This window comes from Emys orbicularis, chromosome 10, assembly GCF_028017835.1.
Source record: "Emys orbicularis isolate rEmyOrb1 chromosome 10, rEmyOrb1.hap1, whole genome shotgun sequence".
Lineage (NCBI taxonomy): Eukaryota > Metazoa > Chordata > Testudines > Emydidae > Emys > Emys orbicularis.
In genome coordinates, this window is record NC_088692.1 from 71,889,738 (window position 1) to 71,911,196 (window position 21,459).

Here is a 21,459-nt window from a genome sequence, read left to right on the forward strand (position 1 = left end):
ACTGACAAGTACAAAAGTCATGCTATTTCTTCACAGTCACGATCTAAGTGGGTTAGACAATGTATAGAAGAGGGATATAGGATTGCATCTAACACACTCGACTAGAGCATTGACTACTTCTTTTGTGTGCCTTAAACATGTTCTGATTGTTGAGAGATGTAAGACTTCCACATGGAGCTCTATTCATACTTTTACAAAACACTATTCCCAAGACTCCCATCCCTATTAAATTAGGACTCCAAGTCCCACCATCTGTTCATGGAATACTGCTTGCCAAACTATCCTGAGTAGGAATATGCTGAGGACTATTAAAGAAGAACCGCAGTTCTTCAAAGTGGACTCTGCGTAAACACACTCCCTGCTTACCTTTCCCTCTTCTTCGCAGGTCTTTAAAATCCTCTGAGGAAGCAGTGGAAATAACTGAGAACTTGGAAGAAAGGGATAGGAGGGGCATGTGAGCACTCTAACAAGACGGTTCGACAATCTAAACTGCACTGGCCAGCGCATCCCATGAGTATCGGAGTCCACCTTGAAGAACTCCAGTTACAAGTAACTTCTATTTCTCACCCTTTATTGCATGTTCTATTTTTGAGTAAGATTGCTGAAATGGATGTGGAAGAAAATGCTCAATATCTAGATTCCTCTGATCTACTTGACCTTTGTCAATTTGATTATAGACTTGGCTTCAGCACAGATTACTTTAGTTATATTGGTCTTCTCTCTTCCTGGTCAGGACTCAGAAACAGCTTGTATGTGCTTATATGCCATACTGTCACTTTTTCTGAGCCTGACTTCATCTTGTTCCATCCCACCATCAGTTTCACTGGCCAGTCAGAGCTGCTCTATGTGCTGATGGACAGCTTATATTTTCCTTTTAAATATTGTTTTTAAAAATTCCAATATTTTACCCACTCCATGACCTTGGTGGAATTAGTCCTGAATTTCAGCTGAGCAAGGGAGAGAAGACTAAGGCCAAATTAGTTGCAACAGTGCAGACCGGGTCTGGTGACTCTAACGGTCTTCAACAGAAAGATTACACAAGTATGAGAAAGGGAGGGAAATGACACTGTGGAATCTTTGTTCTTCATGATGTTGTATAAAAAAGAGGCACCCAGCTTCCTCTTCAGATCCTTGTTTGAGTTTGTAGAGCTGTCAGAAAAAGAATGTTGTAAACTCAGCAACTTTGACCTGGAAATCATCCGGAGACAGTAAACACGGATTACCATGATGCTATTTTACGAGAATTATTTTCGAGAGCAGTACTGAACTTTAATTGGTGCTTAATTGACATATAGGATCGTGTGTAGAGCTTGTGCACTGGGTAAAATCTATTTGTAACATGAAATTGGAGAGTACGTGACATTTTCATGTCTCTTTGGAATTTGTAGCTGATACAGTATCAGTAAAGAATATAGAAACCCAGCAATAGAGTGAAATGTTACCTGTTGATTAGGCACTGCTCCAATTGAACTGTTTCACAATCAAAATAATGTCCATGTCCTTGCATCTTGCAACAGTTTAATCATTGTAAACGCCTAGAAATGATAACAAATTCAGCTCTAGCCTGTAAAGTGATAGTGGAAACATTCGTGTCCATATGGAGGGTTTCCCAAGGCTTTGGCAACACAGACCTATTTAGCAAATAACAAAAAAAAAAGCTTTTCTATTCACACTGCTTCCTGTGAGCAAATATTCCATCCTGCTTGGTCTATAACCAAATCAGTTTGAGTGCAGGGTAGCTATAACAGAGAATTGTTGTTTACTTCAGGTAATATTTGCCATGTGTGCATTTCATTATCATCTATCTAACTTATACCCGTCCTGAACAAGCCCTACTATTTGTTCTTTCCTACACTGAATGAAAAACGCTCGCTCACACTGTGTCATTTTGGAGTGAGAGACGTAAGATAAATGTCATGAGAAATATTTATTACGTGTAGCTTAGGTCTGAAAACATGTTGGAGTAAAATATTGCTCTGTGTTTGTTGTTCCACGTTGAAATCATAAATGTAATCAGCAGCCCACTTTATTAAAGAAACGTGTTGGAGGCTTATAAGATCTGGAATCACATAAAATTAACACACTGCCTTTTACATGGTTTTAAAACCTTTTAAAAAGGTTTTATAAGTGTGTGGCTCTGAATAGGTTCTTATAGTAATACCTAGCTCTTGTAAAGTGTTTTTTCATTGGTAGGTCTCAAAGCACCTCATGCTATTTAATGTTTTTAGCCTCACAACACCCCAGGGAGGTGGGGAAATATTAGTCTCCCCATTTTACAGATGGGAAACTGAGGCACAGGGAGGCTGCTAAGTGACATGCCTACAGGAAGTCTGTGGGAGAGCAAGGAATTGAACCCGGATCTCCCAGGTCTTAGATTATTGCCACAACTATTGGACCATCTTGCTGTCTGTATTACAAATACAGGAATACATACAGACACTTGGAAATGGGCCCATAATTCAATTGTGTAAGTGAAATGACTAATATTCGTTTGTTACAGTAGACTCCTGAGGCCCCAATCAGGGATCAGGGACCCCTTGTGCTAGGAACTGTACAAACATATACCCCTTTGTCATTAGTTTTCAGTAGTAAATACTGGAAATAAGGAATAAATCCTTTTAGAGCCAGACGCTTTAAGCATGGGTGTGTTATGGGCTCAGGTAACCCCTTGCTCTCCTCGAGATTCATGGTGAGGAAGCAGCTATTGGAGATGCTGAGTGCATTGGGGTGCCTGCTAGCACTACCAGCAGCACTTAGTGCCCCAGAGGAGGCATGCCTAGGTGGGGTCAGAGCAGGATTATCTGCTCTGCTCACCAGCAAAGCAGTTGCAGAGGTTGTAGCTATCACAGAAATACCTCAGGTTAGATCTGGTGTGAAACAGGCTAGGTTAGGGCCGAGAGAAGTGGTGGGCTGGGAATTCTCTGGGAATTCCATTAAAGATGTGGACATTCCTTACGTAAATACTGAGTCAGGATCCTCTGAGGGAAATTCTGGGGCCAGCCAGCAAGTGGTGGTTGCCCTTGCAGCACAGAATCAATGGAGCTGTGCTACCATAGAGGGGGTCACTAGGAGGCAGTACAAAGTCACAGAGACTCCATAGAATTGGAGTGACCCTTTCCTCCAGCAGTTCCACAGGATCTGTGGATTTTGTGGGCTGTCTCCTCTGTTCATTCTGCTGAAGGGCAAGTTCCCAGCCTATATTCCAAGGGGACAATTTGGAGGAATCTCTGTGAGAAGAAACTCAATGTGTTTCCTTGTCAATTACCTGGGTTATTCCCATGCATGCAATCCAAATAATCTTGGGCTATTCTCGGAGCCTGATTAATCTGCATTATAATTCCCTACTACTCAGGCTGTGCTGGCCAGAGCAAAGAGAAATGAAGTTTTTGTAGCATTCCCCAAATTCTAGTTGTGTGAGTTTGTGTTTGTTCTTTTGCTAAAGGCTCTTTCATGAGCTAATAGCAGATAAATACATTTCTGGCATATTTTTATATAGTGCTTTCACGCTTCTGGTGCGAATGCCTTTGTATCAATGTTCCTTCCTTCACTATATCAATACCTTGATTGTATCATTATTTCTCAGAGCAACTTTGTCATATCTCCAGAACTGCTGTTCTTTATCAAATATCTACTGGAAGCAGAGGCTCCGAGAGATACCCAGAGTTGTTATACTGTAGGCCAGTGGTTCTCAAATTTTTTTTTTTGCGGACCACTTGAAAATTGCTGAGGGTCTCGGCGGACCACTTAATGATCTTTCCAAATGTTGTTTGTACCATTAGCTAACTATTGTAAAGCACTTTGGATAAAAGTGCTATATAAAAAAAACCACTTTATTATAATAAACTTTTTTTGTTCTACAAATAAAAGCACACAACTCATATTTAATATCAGTAGTCTTACCTTTCTAATTCAACGGATGTGCCCTCTCTCCCCTGCCATGGCAGCCCCCAGGCGGGGGGTCTCTCCCCTGCCACAGCAACCACAGAGCTGAGGCTGGGAAGGAGGGCTGTCTTTCCCTGGCAGCCGCAGCCCTGGAGCTGGGGAAAGTCACCTCTTCCTCTGGCCACCGCAACCCTGCATGTCCCAAATTCCCCCCACCCCCTCTTCTCACCCCACTGCCCCCTCCCACCTACTCCCTATTCCCCCCAAGGCACCACCTCACCTTACAGGTGCATCTTTTCCAGGGTCCAGGCACCTAATTAATGGAGCCATGCCTGTGCAGCTCCACTAACTAGGTGGGTGGCCCTTCATCCTGTCATATGTGGCCACCCAGGCATGCACCTTGGAGGGAACTATCCGCGGACCACCTGAATGGAGCTCGTGGATCACTGGCGGGCCACGGATCGCCTCTGCTGTAGGCTGCTTGAAGGGAAACTAACTTAAAACGTCTCTTTATTCCAAAGTGTCCAGCCTGCCTTATAGCACATCCACTATGCAGGCATGTAAGGCAAGCTTCTTTGAAACCCAGCCCTTAGCCTTTTTCGTCTTTCACCGTGGGACTATTCCCTTTTGACAAATACAATTTTAAGTAAGATTCTAGGTACAGTCCAGGACTGCTTAGTGATAGTGTGGAACAGCAAGCACTCACGGAGAGAAAAGACTTTGCAGTCAACATTAAAATATAATGTGAAATGCACTAGCGGCAAAGGCAGACGAGGAAGTGTTTTGAGCCATAAAGTGGGAAGGGGTGAGTCCTTTGAGACCAATCTCATGGGCTGATTATGGTTCCATGTTGAGGGCCAAATTAAGGCAGAGGTGTGCTTGATGGGATGCTGGGGCCACTAGGCCAAGCAAAAGTGCTCAAGCACATCACACCTGGGAAGGCAAGAACAGACATACAGCATGCTCCCAACATGCCCTGTCCCAGCTCATCTCTCTAGGGACTGTCTGGTCCATGGGATGGGCATGAGAATGAAATACAACCTAGCTATCATTTGGAAGAGTAGATTATCCAGGAAGGGCATCATCACTGTACAGCATCGATGTAACTGTAGAATTTGAAACAATCACTTATATCTCCTTTCCCTGCAACAGCAGAAGGCAGATTGCTTGCATATAGGGTGAGATTTGCTCCTAAACCAGAGTGACTGGGCTCAGTGCAGGGATCTCCACAGGGGATAGAGTATCAGAATCAAAGTCCCTGTAGACAAAGTGAGATCCATGTAAGCGCCATCCTTATTCATCCTTTCCAATGTTGTCTCAGAAAATAGTGTTCAAGTCTGAGTCAGACTGTGCTAAGGCTATAACTGTGCAATGGCAGGGAATAGCAAGAAGCTTCACAGATTCATAGATTCCAAAGCCAGAAGGAACCACTGTGATCATCCAGTCTGGCTCTTCATTTAAAAATTGTCAGTAATGGAGCATCCACCATGACCCCTGGTAAACTGTTCCAGTGGTTAATTATTCTCCCTGTTAAAATTTTATGCCTTATGTGATGGAGTAGGGCGTGGGGAGTTTTGACCTGGGAATGTTGCGTGGGAGTTTTACTGGTACTGTCTGCATTGGTGCTGGATGGTGGTGGGATATCAGGGTGTGACTTCACTTGAGGGATGATACCTGAGCACGTAACCTGAGCCCAGGAGGGGGTTGGGGCCAGGTGACACCTTCTGCGCAGGAAACTGGACAAAGGCTGGAGGAGGAGCTGGGGTGTGTGGCTGGGTGAGACTGCTGGAGGGGTTTTCAGTTTGGAGCTGGCTGGGGAAAAGGAGGGAGGCCCAGAACTGGGGTCTGGGCTCCCTACCCCCCAAGATGGACCTGACTGAGGGGTCCTGGTTTCTGTACCTACAGGCTCTGTTTTGGACTGTGTTCCTGTTGTCTAATAAACCTTCTGTTTTACTGGCTGGCTGAGAGTCATGGTAAATCGCAGGAAGCGGGAGGTGCCACCAGTTGTCACAGAGTGTTGGGGAGTCACATCCCTGCACCCCCCCACTCCCTGCGATTCACCGTGACTCTCAGCCAGCCAGGAAAACAGAAGGTTTATTAGACGACAGGAACACAGTCCAAAACAGAGCTTAGTTCCTGTCTGATTTTGGCTAGCTTCAACTTCCAGCCATTAGATCATGTTGTACCTTTCTCAGCTGGACTGAAGAGCCCATTATTAAATATTTGTTCCCCCTGGTAGGTTCTAACAGACTGTAAGCAAGTCACCACTTAATCTTCTCCTTGTTAAATTAAATAGATTGCGCTCCTTGCGTCTATCACTATAAAGTCAGGGTTTCAAAATCCTTTAACCATTCGCATGACAATGTGTGGATTTCTTATTTTATTCTGTGCTTCCACTCTCTGATATCTTTTATGAGTGATCTTCAGGGTTGGTGGAAAGTGCAGGGTTGATAGCCCTGGAGACCAGAGTCTTCTATTGGTCTGTAGAAATGGCAGACCTGACAGCAGCTGTATGAGCTTCCTGCCACTCCACCCTGCCAATGTGCCTCAGCCCTGTTCTGGAGAGACTAGCTCTAGGCAGGAGAAGGTAGGAAGAGCAGTTGGATCTCCAAGGACCACACCATCCCTGGCCACTGTGCTGGGTCTGCCAGCAAAGCTGCTGGCTGCGCTGTTGGCTTTTTGTAAATGTAGAAGCTTACCACTTAGAACTCAGTGGAGAACCCCTCCATTAGCATGTATGTAATGAACAAGGGGTTCCTATAGGCACCCACCAAGGGACTATAATCCCACCCCTTCAGTGCTGAACACATAACTTGAATTAAAACAGTAATTCTGTTAGTTGCCAGTAAGTAGCAGGCTCTTATCCTCCCTGGGTCCAGCCATTACCAGGACACAGAATTTCATGCGCTACACCAATATATGGCCCTGAGGTCACTAGACCGCTATCTGTAATGATTTTGGTCCCTACTGGCCTCAGCCCGGGTCAGCCTCTATAATCCACTGTCACAGCACCCCCCACCCCTGAGACATCCAGTCCCGTCTCACATTTATTATTTGTCAGTATTACCAACCCCAGCCATTCGCAAACCATGAGGCAGGCCACCCAAAATCATGAGACTGTGAAAGGAAGGCAGGTAGGAAGGTTGGGTTCTTTTCATTTCCTTTCTCATTGTTGAGGCTTTAGGGTGCACTTGGGTCAGATTTTCAAGCTTTTCTTTCCAACTGTGAGCATTAGTAACATTTTTTTCCCCCCAAAAGAAAACTGACTCTCACATCACCTCATGCCTCCAGGAGCTTTAAGAAAAATACCAAATATTTCAAGGCTTGCAAGAGTTGGCAACACTGCTTCTGGCTATTGGGCTATTAGGCAATTGTCTGCTGCAGCCCATCAAAGACTGGCCTAGCCCACGGTGTAACATGCTAAGGTTTAACAATACTAGGCTGGGTAGGAAAATAAGTGCCACTGAGACGGTTCCCAGTGGGCACAGACAATGTGGAAAGGATTCTGTCTGCTTTTCTTTATCCCCATGCTGTGTTGGGCTGCTTTTGGAACCATCCTTGACACCCCCATCCTCATCCAAATTGTACATGAATGTGTGTCTGGGTTATTTCATGGGGAGTGATTTACTCTGTGGCTATTGACAGAGACTGAACACCAGGCTGCATTCCCAATAGTAAAAAGGGTTAATGGAGAAACAAATCATCTGGAGGAAATTATCTTAGACATCAAAAGAGTGCAGGGAAAACACACACGCACTCTGAGAATTACAGGGGGGAGGAGTTAGATACATAGTTCCCACTACATTAATTTGCCTACGCTAACCCTTCTCTGAAATGCGTGGGTCTGGCAGATAAAGAGAGGTATAAAGGCTGAAGGATGAGCAGGCAGCAGTGAAGGAGGACAGAGCTTCCTGCAGCCAACTGAAGATTCACAGCCCAGATTGGAGGGGGTGACTTTGGAAGGAGCCATCATGGAACCAGGGGAGTACAGAGAGAGAGGTGAGTGAGGCAGATCTTCCTGCGGGCCTCTTCAGGCTATCAAAGTGGGTGGGTGGCAATTTGCTTGCTGGGAGAAGAACTGTTGTGGGGCTGGGAGTGGTGCATGGCAGTCCAGATGGATTTAGGGTGACCCGATGTCCCGATTTTATAGGAACAGTCCTGATTTTGGGGTCTTTTTCTTATATAGGCTCCTATTACACCCCCCACCCCACCCCCTGTCCCAATTTTTCACACTTGCTGTCTGGTCACCCTAGGTGGGTTCTGCACACTGAAGTGAACGTACACACACATACCCACGCAGGCTGACACTGTGCACTCAGGTTAATGGGAGTTAACACTGTAAAGCAGCAGGAGAGAGATTGGGTGGAATATCCCTTCAAAGATGAGTTTCAGAGGATGGCTCTGATGTCAGTTCATTTCCTTGCGGTTATAAATAAAATACTACAGCAGCCTACGGCAATGGTCCATAGCCCTGCAGTCTAGACAGGGCCGGCTCCAGCATTTTTGCCGCCCCAAGCAGCGAAAACAAACAAACAAACAAACAAAAAAGCCGCGATTGGCGGCACTTCGGCAGCAGCTCTACCGCCGCCACTTCGTTCTTCGGCAGCAATTCGGCGGCAGGTCCTTCCCTCCGAGAGGGACTGAGGGACCCGCTGCCGAATTGCCGCCGAAGACCCGGACGTGCCGCCCCTTTCCGTTGGCCGCCCCAAGCACCTGCTTGCTGTGCTGGTGCCTGGAGCCGGCCCTGAGTCTAGAATAACCTTATGGGAGAGGGTTGTGTTAGGTACTGTGAACCAACTGCCAGCCTCATTGACACCCCATGAAACCCTGCTGATGTCAGTGTGGTTGCAGAGGTGTAAATCAGGGCACAGCTCAGGCCCATTAGAACATGTCATATAGTTTAAAAGTCAGGCACACTCCATGTCTGATGCAGGAAAGGGAGAGTGTCTAGCAAGTGGAGAAGGAGCCCAGAGCCGTGATTGCTTTTAGGGAGTGACGGGATAGTCCCTGACCAGCACAGAGAGAGAGAGGACTATGAAAGGTTTGAGCATGATCTTTATTTCTCTGAAACACACCATTTCAGCCAATTTGAGTTGAGGCTGAGACTATCTGAATATCCATCAGTGATTAGACACTGCGCCAAGTTACAAGGCACTTGAGAAATACTGTCTGATACTTAACACCGACATAGCTCTCTTCATCTGTGATCTCAGAGCTTTTTACAAACATGCTATAAAGGGCTCTAGGCCACTTTACAGATGGGACATGGAAGCACAGAGAAGTTAAATGTCTGACCCATTGACAGAAAGAGCCAGTTCAGAGCTGGGACCAGAACCCAGGTCTCCTGGCTCTGGGCTCCCTGCCTTTTCCAGAGAAAAGGCTGTTTTCCTTCATGAGGAATATTCAGAAACCCTTTGCCTTTGGGAGGCTGTTTCACAAATGCATCTCAGCTGTGGTGTGCACTGTGTGTGTTCCTGGGGAACAGGAGAGTACAGGTCCACAAGGCTGTTATAAACTAAGTGTAGTAATTGAAACTATTACCATGGCGTCTGGTGCTCTTTTATTATATGGGCAATGAAACAAGTATATTGCCAAGCAAATGCTATCAGGGGAAGTTCTTCTTGGGACAGAGAGAGTCTTAAGCAAACTCTCAAGGCACTAGCCAAAGTCAGCTTCTGAGGAGAGATGCATTTTTAACTAAATTCTAACAATCTGCACTGGAAACCCTGGGGCTACTTTTAAATGGTCACTGAAGAGAAGTGACTGCCAAGCACAGGGGTCCTTAGTGTAGGTTTCAATGTAGTTGGCATTTTAAGCATTTTACAGACATCAGTGGATTTCCTTTGTCTTCCTGACCTGCTCTTGAGTTAGGGGGGTTGAGATCAAGGCACTTTAGAGTTTCCAGCCACTGTTCATGGGGGGACACATGCCACTGTACCATTGAAAGCCGAAGCCCATCACTCAGGATTTGCCTTCACTGGGTCACTCCCAAGAAACGTGTGAGATACAGTACAAGAAGCAGGTGACTTACAGGGGGAAAACGTGGCTCTTTTAATGTACTCAGTTGAGTTTTCCAAGCCTTGATAGCTCTGGAGTGTCCATTGTATTCAGTACTGCAGCTATGCATTGAGCAGTTTGATAACTGAGCCCTATCAAATGCAAAGAGTGTGTGTGAATTGCTATCTGCTGTTGTTCCTATGGCCTGACTTCAAAGGGCACATCCTGCCTCTTCCAGGGAAAGAAATGGTGGATTACATTTGCCAGTATCTGAGCAACGTGAGAGAGAGACGGGTGACTCCAGATGTGCAGCCTGGTTACATGAGAGCCCAGCTGCCAGACAGTGCCCCTGTAGAGCCAGACAGCTGGGACAACATCTTCAGAGACATTGAGAAGATTATCATGCCTGGGGTAAGAATTAGAGTAGAACCGGACTCAGGAAAGGGTCATTACCATCCAGTGTGAACATCTGCACCCTGGGAATGAGTAGTTCATAGTGAACTCTACTTAATTAACTAGCACAGGCATTCTAACAGGGGAGAAGATCCATGGGATTACAATTAAATAATGGTGAAATCAACAAGTCACTCTTGCAGCAAACTCCATAAAATACAATTATAAGCCTCCCTGAATAATCTGATGTAAAATAAAGTTACCGTAATGGATGGTTGCCAGAGGACCATTATTTCCTGTTTGAAAATGTACGGCTGTATGTTTAATTTAGATAAATACTTCTGGCTTAGTTTGGAGTTTATCTAGTTACTGCATATTACTATCTTTTGAAAATGCTCTTTTGCTGTTAATGTTGAAACTTGCTGTTATCAGATCTTCAGCAGGGAGTGGTGAGACTTTCCCATCACATTGTTTTAATTTGTATGGTTGGTTCAGAGTTCTCTGACATTGTTCCTGATATAATTTCTCTGCATCCTCTGATCTAGGTTGTCCATTGGCAGAGTCCACATATGCACGCCTACTTTCCAGCTCTTACCTCCTGGCCTTCCCTGCTGGGGGACATGCTGGCTGATGCTATTAACTGTTTGGGATTCACGTGGGTAAATAATGTTGTTTTTATATAGTTTTGAAATGCTGTTCCTTGGTCTGTGTTATGCAGAAGTCCAGACCAGATGATCATAATGGTGTCTTTTGGCTTTAAAATCTGTGAATCAATAAATTAATTTATTTACTTCAAACCATTTTAAGCTGTTTGCACAACTAAAATATAAAACTGCTTTAAAAAATCTCCAATTTTTAGATGTCATAATTTCAATGAATGGCAGCAAGAGCAAGAATGATACACCAGTAAGGGCTTGTGTGCATATAAAGTTGTTCCTGATTTAACTGTTCCTAAATGACTCCATGTGTGGATACTCTTAATCTGGAAAAAGAGTAGGGTTGCCAATTTTGGTTGGATGTATTCCTGGAGGTTTCATCACATGACAATCTTTAATTAAATATTAATCTTTAATTCCTGGAGAGTCCAGGACAATCCTGGAGGGTTGGCAACCCTAAAAGCCTTGTGCTTATTTAGCTTAACCCAACTGGAGCTAAGCTAAACTACCTTAATGTGTGTTAACCTGCAAGTACAGACAAGCCCTAAGAGGCAAAATGACAAAAATCAACCGTTAGGAAGGCACCTGGTCCAGCTTCATGTTTCTCTTTGCTCTTGGTATGGAAGTAGCACAGCAACCTACAGTAACAGTCCCTGTCAATTCCCTTGGGTTTATGTTGGTTTAGACTAGGTCAGTGGGAGTTTGGAGATCACCCTTTCTCAGCATGGAGGCTCACGTTGCAAAAGTGGTCAAAAGTTATTGTGTGTATTGCAGTAGTGATGAGATCAGGGGTTGGCAACCTTTCAGAAGCGGTGTGCTGAGTCTTCATTTATTCACTCTGATTTAAGGGTTCGCGTGCCAGTAATACATTTTAATGATTTTAGAAGGTCTCTTTCTATAAGTCTATAATATATAACTAAACTATTGTTGTATGTAAAGTAAATAAGGTTTTTAAAATGTTTAAGAAGCTTCATTTAAAATTAAATTAAAATGCAGAGCCCCCCGGTCTGGTGGCCAGGACCCGGGCAGTGTGAGTGCCACTGAAAATCAGCTCGCGTGCCCCCTTTGGTACGCATGCCATAGGTTGCCTACCCCTGGGCTAGATGCTGTCCAAAGCGCTTGCAATCTGAACAGACAAGACAGACTAAGGGTGGGAAAAAGGAAATGTTATTAAACATATTTTACAGATGAGGAACTTGCCTAAGGTCACAGAGGAAGTCTCTGGCAGACTTGGAATTGAATCCAGATCTCCTGAGTCCCAGCCTATGGCCTTAACCATAGACCATTGCTTCTCTCTCAGAAGTGCCAGTAACTTCTTTTGGGATATATGGGATATCCTCCCATTTTTCTTGGACATGAATGTCAGCACAACAATCCATGGCTTGTCAAATCCAAACTAGTCTACTGTAATGGGTATTTTAAAAACTGTAGTATTGTCACTTAAGGAAAACATAGGGTATGAGGTTTACTATCAGAGGGATTAAAACATGACTGAGTCTATTTGTTCCAATTTCTAGGCCTCCAGTCCAGCCTGTACAGAACTGGAAATGAATGTAATGGATTGGCTGGCAAAAATGCTGGGCCTTCCAGATACGTTCTTGCACCATCACCCAGACAGCCAGGGAGGAGGAGTATTACAGGTAGGAGAGCTCAGTGGGTGTTTTGCAGAATTGATTCGCACACTTCAGAATGGCTATTCCTTTGCTCAAACAAAACTCCCTTTAGAAGTCAGTGGAAGTTTTTACCTGAGGTAAAGTTTCCAGGAGTCCTGTGTCCAATTCTGGGTACCCCATTTTAGGAAAGATGTGGATAAACTGGAGAGAGTCCGAGGAAAGCAACAAAAGTGATAAAAAGTTTAGAAAACCTGACCTATGAGGAAAGGTTAAAAAAACTGGGCATGTTTAGTCTTAACAAAAGAAGACTGAGAAGGAACCTAATAACAGTCTTCAAATATGTTAAGGGCTGTTATAAAGAGGATAGTGATCAGTTGTTCTCTGTGTCCATTGAAGGTAGGACCAAAGGCAATGGGCTTAATCTACAGCAAGGGAGATTTAGGGTATATATTAGGAGAAACTTTTTAACTCTAAATGTGGTTACGTTCTGTAATTTTAAAATCCAATTTTTATATAGAACCATTGCATGATGGGTCCCTGAGTTACAATATAGGAGCTATTTCTCTTTGGAACTGTGTTATTGCTAAATGAGGCCAACACAACTTTTCCTTCTGATTTCTTCATTTCACATCATCCTTGTATGCTCCAAAATTATGTGAAACCACCTGGGGATAGTGGACACTTCTCTAACAACCTTTCTTCATGCCAGTAACCCTGCCCCATTTACTTCAAGTCCTGTGTACTTTGAATGTGTAAGAATTGCAGGATCAGGCCCTGCATTTTTAACTGCTTCCATAAGCCCTCCTCCAATGCCCACTGAAGTCAATGGAAAAACTTCCACTGACTTCAGTGGGCCTTGATCAGGCCCATAATTTCTGTGGATTATACTACTTTATAGCCAAAGGAAAATGTACAGTACTTTCTTCTTGTTAATGCTCTCCTGCTCGTTCAAAGCACACAGCATTCAAAATGCATCACTTTCTGCTGCTGGCCCACAGAGACCAGCAGCACAATGGAGACGATAAGTGGGGTTCCACTGCACATGAAATAACTTGTGGCAGAAATAAACTAGGGGATGGATAAGATGATTGCTTTAGTGACTAGCAAATCCATGCCAAACTAGCAAGAAAGGAGGAAAACTCTTCTGGATATTCTGCAATTAATAAGCAGCTGTTTCTTTGCAGAGCACTGTTAGTGAATCAACCTTGATTGCTCTGCTAGCAGCGAGAAAAAACAAAATTCTGGAAATGAAGGTTTCGGAGCCAGATACTGATGAGTCCACACTGAACTCTCGTCTTGTTGCTTATGCATCTGATCAGGTAGGTTCCCGCTGTTATGAATAAACAAATTAGCTCCTGTGTTATCAGACTGAATAATAACACTTTGCAATTTTATATCAGTAGTCAAAGTACTGTGCTGCTGTGACTGAACCCTGAAGTGGGCGGTGTTAGTCCCGTTTTACAGAGGGGAAGCTTTTACAGCAAAGTGAAGTGCCTTTCTTAAGGTCATAGTGGCACTAAGAGATCCCCATTCACCTGACTCCCAATCCTGCACTTAGCCCTTCTTCCTTCCCATTATTGGCCAAACCTCCCATGTGCTCCATCCAGAGCACAGCACCTGAGAGATCATCTGTTTCCCCAGAACATACATATTGCCACAGAATAGATGCTGGAGCTGGATCTCCCTCACTATAAATGAGACGGATGTTTTTGGTAAGGGCCCCTTGTTTTTGGAACTTTCTCTTCTCCCTTGGTTCATCTGTGCCCAGATTTGCTATCCTCTTAGGCACACTGCAAAGCACATTTCTGTTCTCTCCTTCCTACGTCTCCAGAGGAGGGAATCGAGTGAGGGAGCTGTATTTCTAGGCAGTCCTTTCTGTTCTTTTAGGCTCATTCCTCAGTAGAAAAGGCTGGCTTGATTGCTCTTGTGAAGATGAAATTTCTGCCTGTGGATGAGAACTTTGCCCTCCGAGGCGAAGCCCTGAAGAAAGCCATCGAAGAAGACAGAAACCAAGGCCTAGTGCCTGTCTTTGTAAGTTCTGCTTTCGGATATTGACATATTGGTGTATTATTATTGTCCATGTAAAAATGTGTCTGAATCACTTTGCTATTATGGTAACAATAATGAATTCAAGGTAGAAATACATGTGAATAATTTACACTTTGGTCTGTTCAAATAAGAAGGTACAATTTCCATTCTGACTGAATTCTTAGCCTGATTAGTTCTTGAATGTGTGGGTCAAAAAAAAAAAGATTATTTAAATATCCCATCTTGACAAGTCTTTGTTTTCTTCCAGGTTTGTGCGACGTTGGGTACAACTGGTGTCTGTGCTTTTGACAATCTATCAGAGCTGGGTCCAATTTGTAAGCATCTCTTTAACCATAAGATCATATACGGGCAGTAAAGGGAGGCAAGTGTGGGATTTTTTGTGGCACCAAGAGCAAACAGGAAACCACTATTCAGCTGACCTTTTAGGACCTGATTCAAAGACCTTTGGAGTCAATGGGAATCTCTCCATTAATGTCTGCGATGTTTGAAATAAGCCATTAAAATATGTCCTGTTCAAAATGCATGAAATTCACCCACTAGCAGAGGTTCCATGGAGGTCCCAGTCTGGAAGAGGTTTTGAAAGTAGGGGCTGGCAGGACATCATTGTGGCCACTAGGTCTATGTTTCAAAGGAGTGGGAAGTGATTGTGGATCCTACTCCAGCCCAGGTTCTGATTATTGGGTGCAGAGAGACTGGTGTGCTGCTGCTTACATTGCCATTGGTTGGGTGGGGATTCCATTCTGCTGGGATCCCCCGACTCTGGCTTTGTGGTGGGGATGTGATGAGGAATTTCACTCACTATCAGTACAGATGACAGGACCTCAAACTTTAAGAGGCTGCCTTACAGAGGGGGAAGGATTAGCCAAGGTTCTGTCGTTGAGAAGAGATGGGCCTATCCGGATCCAATCTTTTCCAGTGGATTTAGGTGTCTGATGCAGAAACACCTTTGAGATGGACTGGTCTGTCTTGCTTCCACATTCTTTTCTCTTGTGTCCTAAACAAAATGTAAACCTACTTCTCCAGAATGGAGAAGCTACGTGTTAACTCACTGAGCCACCATGACCCCACACACATTTTCTATTTCTCCAGGTGCCACTGAGGGTCTCTGGCTTCATATTGATGCTGCCTATGCAGGAACCGCATTTCTCTGCCCTGAATTTCGACTATTTTTGAACGGCATTGAATATGCAGATTCTTTTGCTTTCAATCCTTCTAAATGGATGATGGTTCACTTTGACTGCACTGCATTCTGGTGAGTAGAGCAAAACAATCAAAGGGAACGAACACTCAAAGTACAACATACAAATTGCAAGGTCTTCCTCTGAGGATTTTTTTTTACTAAGCACAATTCATTCTATTATTGATAGGGTCAAAGACAAATACAAATTACAGCAAACCTTCAGTGTTAATCCCGTCTACCTCAGACATGCCAATTCAGGGGCTGCTACTGATTTCATGGTAAGTAGCCATCTGAACCAATACTTTACATTTCCTACAAAATGTTTGAACAGAAATTGTCAGATTCCTAATACTCCTGGAGCATGTTTCATGTGATGATAAGAATATCTCTAATGCAGACTATAGAAGCAATCATAGTGAAGTGTTTAAATAGGGGAGCGTAACATGAGCTCTGGCAGTAAGTCTGCATTGAGAGTAAAATTGCACAGAAACTCTTCTAGATCAAATATAGAAGCTAGAAGTGATAAATATAGACGCTAGTTAGGTTAATCAAACAACACTTGGATATTACAATCTTCTGTTGCCCTGGACATTTTTTGTCTGTGTGTACTGAGATATTGAGCCAGATTCTCAGTTGATCTAAATCAGTAAAGCTCAATTAACTTAATTGGAGCTACATTAAGTGACATCAGCTGAGGATCTAGCCCAGTGCCTCAGCCAGAAAAAGGTCACTTCCGTGCAGGGGCGGCTCTATGTTTTTTGCCGCCCCAAGCACAGCAGGCAGGTGGCTTTTGGCGGTGCGCCTGCAGGCCGGTCCGCTGGTAACGTGGATTCGGCGGCATGCCTGCGGGAAGTCCGCCGGTGCCGTGCCATCAGCGTCTCCTCCGTCGAATTGCCGCCGAAGCCGCAGGACCGGCGGACCTCCCGCAGCCATGCCGCCGAAAGCCGCCTGCCTGCCGCCCTCACAGCCACCGGTAGGCCGCCCCCCGCGGCTTGCCGCCCCAGGCACGCGCTTGCTGCGCTGGTGCCTGGAGCCGCCCCTGCTTCCGTGTAATTTATTGTCAGAACAGTTCCAGTTAATGAGGTTTTTACATGTTTGCGGGGCTTATTCTGTTTGTCTTATTCCTACTCTAACCTACAACAATTATTCTGATACATGACATAGTTATGGGAAAACATGTAAACAATGGAAATTCCTTGAGTTGAAACAGCAGTAAAATAATAAAATAAATTAAAATTTCATTGGGCTTTAAATGCAGCTGTTGACGGTGGTGGGGAGCTAAGAAGCAAATCATTTCAGATCTAGCTAACTAAATCTGAATACTGTGTTACAAAATAATATTCTATAAGACCAGTGTTTCAGCTATGTGCTCATCAAGGTCCTGAAAAAGGCAATTGTTTTCTTTCTTGGTCTCAGTATAGCTTATTTCTTTAATTAGCATACATTGCTCCCTCTGGTGGTTAATTTGGAGGCATGTAGTTTTGTGGATTCTTTGATATAGTTTCTTTTTTTTTAAATGTCGTCTGGTCCCTCCGTTAGATGGCTGCCATTGCTCTTTCTAATTTTTCTAGTCTCATTTGTCTCATTCATCCTTTAGGCCCTGATTTGGGAAAACATCCCTCTTCAGGACAGCAGCTAAGCACATGGACAAGTCAATGGGACTTAAAGTTAAGCATTGCTGTCCTCAATTGCAATGGACTAATCATGTTAAGTGTTTTCCTGAATCAGGATTTTAATCAGTTTATACTGCCCTCGGCACTGTGAACTGGAATAATAAAAATTAGTAATGCTTTACAAAAAGTTAGACACATCTAGGGCGCCAACCACTGTAATATCTGAGTGCAGTAGCCAAAATATAATGGTTTTTCAAAACACCTGGGAAAATAACTACATAGAATCTTCCTTTAATGACTGTTTGTTATGCCAATTTCCGCAGTCTTGTTTACTCAGGTCAAACTCCTTGTCTGAGTAAGGGTCACTCATCTGAGAAGAGGGGTGCAGGACCACACTTGATTATGCTGAAGTGGGACTCTCTTTAAAATTGTTTTTTTCAGCTTGTTGATGTGCCGTTGTTTTGTTCACAGCACTGGCAAATTCCACTAAGTCGTCGGTTTCGCTCTTTGAAGCTCTGGTTTGTGATTCGTTCCTTTGGGGTGAAAAAGCTTCAAGCCCACGTCAGACATGTATGTGAATTAACTGGACAAGTGTTAACATATTGATATTGCTTTTCAGCATCTGAGTCCATTAAACACAGCTGTGAGGCTGGCTAGCAGAGATCCTCTCACACATGAAGTTTGTGTATATCTGAATGCTATTGACAAATGTATGCTGCTTTTAGCCTGTTAGAGGTCTTGACTCTGTAGTTCCTAGGGAGGCAAAATTCTCATTGGATTTGCTAGGAGTTTTGCCTAAATAGGGTCACAGGATGGGGCATACAGACAAAAGCTTTTTTTTCAATCCTCCACAAACACAAAGAGCTCTCCATGGGGAAGGCGGTGAGTTATGAAGAGGCCAGGCAAGCGGATCCAACACCCCTCTGCACTCCACAAAGCAGGACTCTACAGAGGCTTTCTTTGGAACAATGTGGGGGTAGTTCATGAAGTAGGCAAGGGGGTGCTTCATGGGCAGTGTGTCTACAACTATGCGAATCCACAGGCCTAAACCCCTGAGTGTAAGTACAGGAAGCCACAGTATGATACAGCATCAGCTGTGGAGTGTCTCTACTGGTGATCCACAGCCCAGAAGCATGGGGACAGATTCCATTCTCCAGTGTTCCTCCAGAAAACCCCAGCCAAGCCCAGTCATTCTAGTTTTGTACAGATATCAAGGGTTCATCTGTAAGGGTCTGATTCACAACCCATCAAAGTCACCGTCTTTCCATTGATTTCAATGGGTTGTGGATCAGGCTGTGAATGATCAGGCCAGATATTTTGGCAACTGGATGAAATCTTTATTACTTTGCAAAGCTGAGAACCTCAGTGTTTTGGCACTAGGTGTGTGAGGTTGTGGTTGGGGAGGGGAGTTGGCTTTATTTATCTACTTAATTTTGCATCTTATGCATTGTTTGTCATTCACGAGAAATAACCACTTTAAAAAAAACATTTTAAATTACAGGGCACTGAGATGGCCAAATACTTTGAATCTTTGGTCAGAAGTGATCCCCTCTTTGAAATTCCTGCCAAGAGACACCTCGGATTGGTTGTATTTCGTTTAAAGGTAAAGATGATGATGATTTGTATTAATTTTGGAATGAATCAGCAGTAGCCAGCGTCATGTCTTCCAGCTTGATTGCTATGGGTAAGGGTTATATGAAGGAATGTAACAAGATCACTAGCAATTGTTACAGGCTGTTGTAGATCTCTAATATGCAAAGTCCACTGTAATATACATTTCTTCTTATATATTTTTAAAACAGGGTCCTAACTGGTTGACAGAAAAAGTCTTGAAAGAACTGAGTAAATCTGGCAGCCTCTTCCTCATTCCAGCTACCATTCATGACAAGTTCATCATCCGCTTTACTGTAACATCTCAGTTCACAACCAGAGAGGACATTCTGCGAGACTGGCACATCATCCAACAAACTTCAGCCCAAATCATTAACCAGCATTACATGCTGCATCCCAGCAACTCTGCTGATGGGGCCAAAATCCCCAACATAATAAGTAACCCCAGTCCTATTGCTGATAACGGTATTTCTCCGTTTCACACGGAGGTAGGCGAACACAAAGCGCCTTCCAGAAAGATAATAGTGCAGCCTAAAAAGGTAGCAGTCAGTCCCACTACATGTGTGGTCAGTCAACACCTGGAAGCCCAAGTGGATCCTCTGGATGACTGCTTTCCAGAAGATGTCCCAGATGTCACCAAACATAAGTTATCCTCTTTCCTATTCAGCTACTTATCTGTACAAGACAAGAAAAAGACAGCCCGCTCCCTCAGCTGCAACAGTGTGCCAACCATCGGCCACCCGAAGGCAGCAGCCTCTGAGAAAAATGGCTCTCACCCCAGTGATAAAATCCTTTCCAAGCTACCCAAAGAGGTCATGATGCTCAAAAAAAGTGCCTTCAGAAAACTGATCAAGTTCTACAGCGTCCCTAGCTTTCCCGAATGCAGCATTCAGTGCGGCATTCAGCTGCCTTGCTGTCCTCTGCAAGCAATTGTTTAACAGGCGAAACAGATTGGCCTCCCCAGGCGGAAGAGAACCAAAGTTTGCTTATTCATATGCAATATTACCTGCTACCATGTTTGATAGAGAAACAATGTGAATGATCATTAAGAAAAGTCCTGTGCTTGTACCGAAGCAAAACACAGTGTGTATTTATTGATTAAAATGACAAATAAACCTCTTAAACCTGTTCTGTGAAGCTCCTCCTTCCAGACTGCAGTGGGGTTTGAATTAGATTTTGGATTGTTAATTCCTGCTTTGCCAGAAGGCTGTTCGTAGCTAGCAGTCTGGATTCGTTGCTGATTTAAACGAGGCGCAATCCCACTGGCTTCAATGGGAATGCATGAGGTGTAGCTCAGCTCTGAATTTGGCCCATTTATTCCAGTGGCTTGATTTTGATTGAAAAGTTACTGGGACTGATTCACACCTGTGGGAGCAGGGAATGCTAACAGCTCCTCCACACTGTGCCAGAGAGAGGAGTTCACTCATGCTGCCCTTCCCAGGAGGGGCTGCCAGACAAAGGCAGCTTCAAGTCAGGGAGGGCTTTGCAGGAGCCCTGCCTGCATATCTATTCAATTAGTTATAGGTCCTCGCGGTAGTGGGGGTGGTGGGCAGCCTACACCATTGCAAACCCTGCTCCAGGCAAATTTACCATTGCTGGGCACCTGGAACATGTGCCAGCACAACCGAGGCAGGGAGTCTGGCTCGGTAACAGAGCCAGTGTTAGGCATAAGTAGAGCCCTGCCAATCCATAGATATCCGCATCCAGATGTGGATATCCACGGATCATTTTTGTGGAGTGCAGCTCAGATGCAGATACAAATTTTGTTTCCATACAGGGCTCTAGGCATAAGCAGACTAAGCAATTGCTTAGGGCCCCGAGCAGCTCAAGGGGGCCCCCTATTAATTATTAGTATGTGTTGTGTGTGGGGAGGGGATGGGGCAAGAATATTCCTGCTTAAGGGCTCCAATGAGCTAGCACCAGCTCTGGTCAGTAAGACCAAATTTTGCCTGAATTACATCCATGAAGCACCAGTGGAGGCAAACTCCCCTCCCCCCCCCCCGGGGTAAATTGGGCTGTACAGATATAAACAAGGGCAGCGTTTGGCCTATTAATCCTCTCCAGTGTTTCTCTCATACTGTTTGCCTGGCTTTTTAACCATAGCAGAACCTAACCCATCCCAAGAACATGTTTCATTATGGCGACACTAGCCTTCCACACAGCCCTATTAATGCCCCACTGTAACTCTAGCAAGGAAAATTCTTGCGAATTATTATAAAAATCAGTCCTTTTTAGCACATTTATTATTCGGTGCATTAAAAATACTTTAAAGCGAGAACATCTCTGCTACAATGGAGAAAAACTAATGAGAGCATCTAATCCAAGGTTCTGAGAGCAGATAAAACAGTAATCTTAGGCCTGATCCATACACATTTTGTGTACCTGTATAATAATGTTGATTTGGGTGTGATTTTTTTTTAACTGATACCAGTAAAAACGGGTGCCTTACGCCGGTATAGCTTATT

General features: G+C 44.2%; 1 protein-coding gene across 1 annotated transcript; it reads left to right on the forward strand.

Annotated features, from left to right (window-relative positions):
• Positions 1-7,778: 7,778 nt before the first annotated feature.
• HDC (histidine decarboxylase) lies at positions 7,779-20,122 on the forward strand. Its single transcript, XM_065411480.1, has 12 exons — positions 7,779-7,881; positions 10,118-10,290; positions 10,818-10,931; positions 12,446-12,568; positions 13,726-13,860; positions 14,429-14,572; positions 14,838-14,904; positions 15,680-15,842; positions 15,958-16,048; positions 17,855-17,953; positions 18,885-18,986; positions 19,186-20,122. Exons 1-12 carry the CDS (start codon positions 7,854-7,856, stop codon positions 19,930-19,932), a joined length of 1,986 nt encoding a protein of 661 aa, XP_065267552.1. The 5' UTR covers positions 7,779-7,853; the 3' UTR covers positions 19,933-20,122.
• The last annotated feature ends 1,337 nt before the right edge of the window (positions 20,123-21,459 follow it).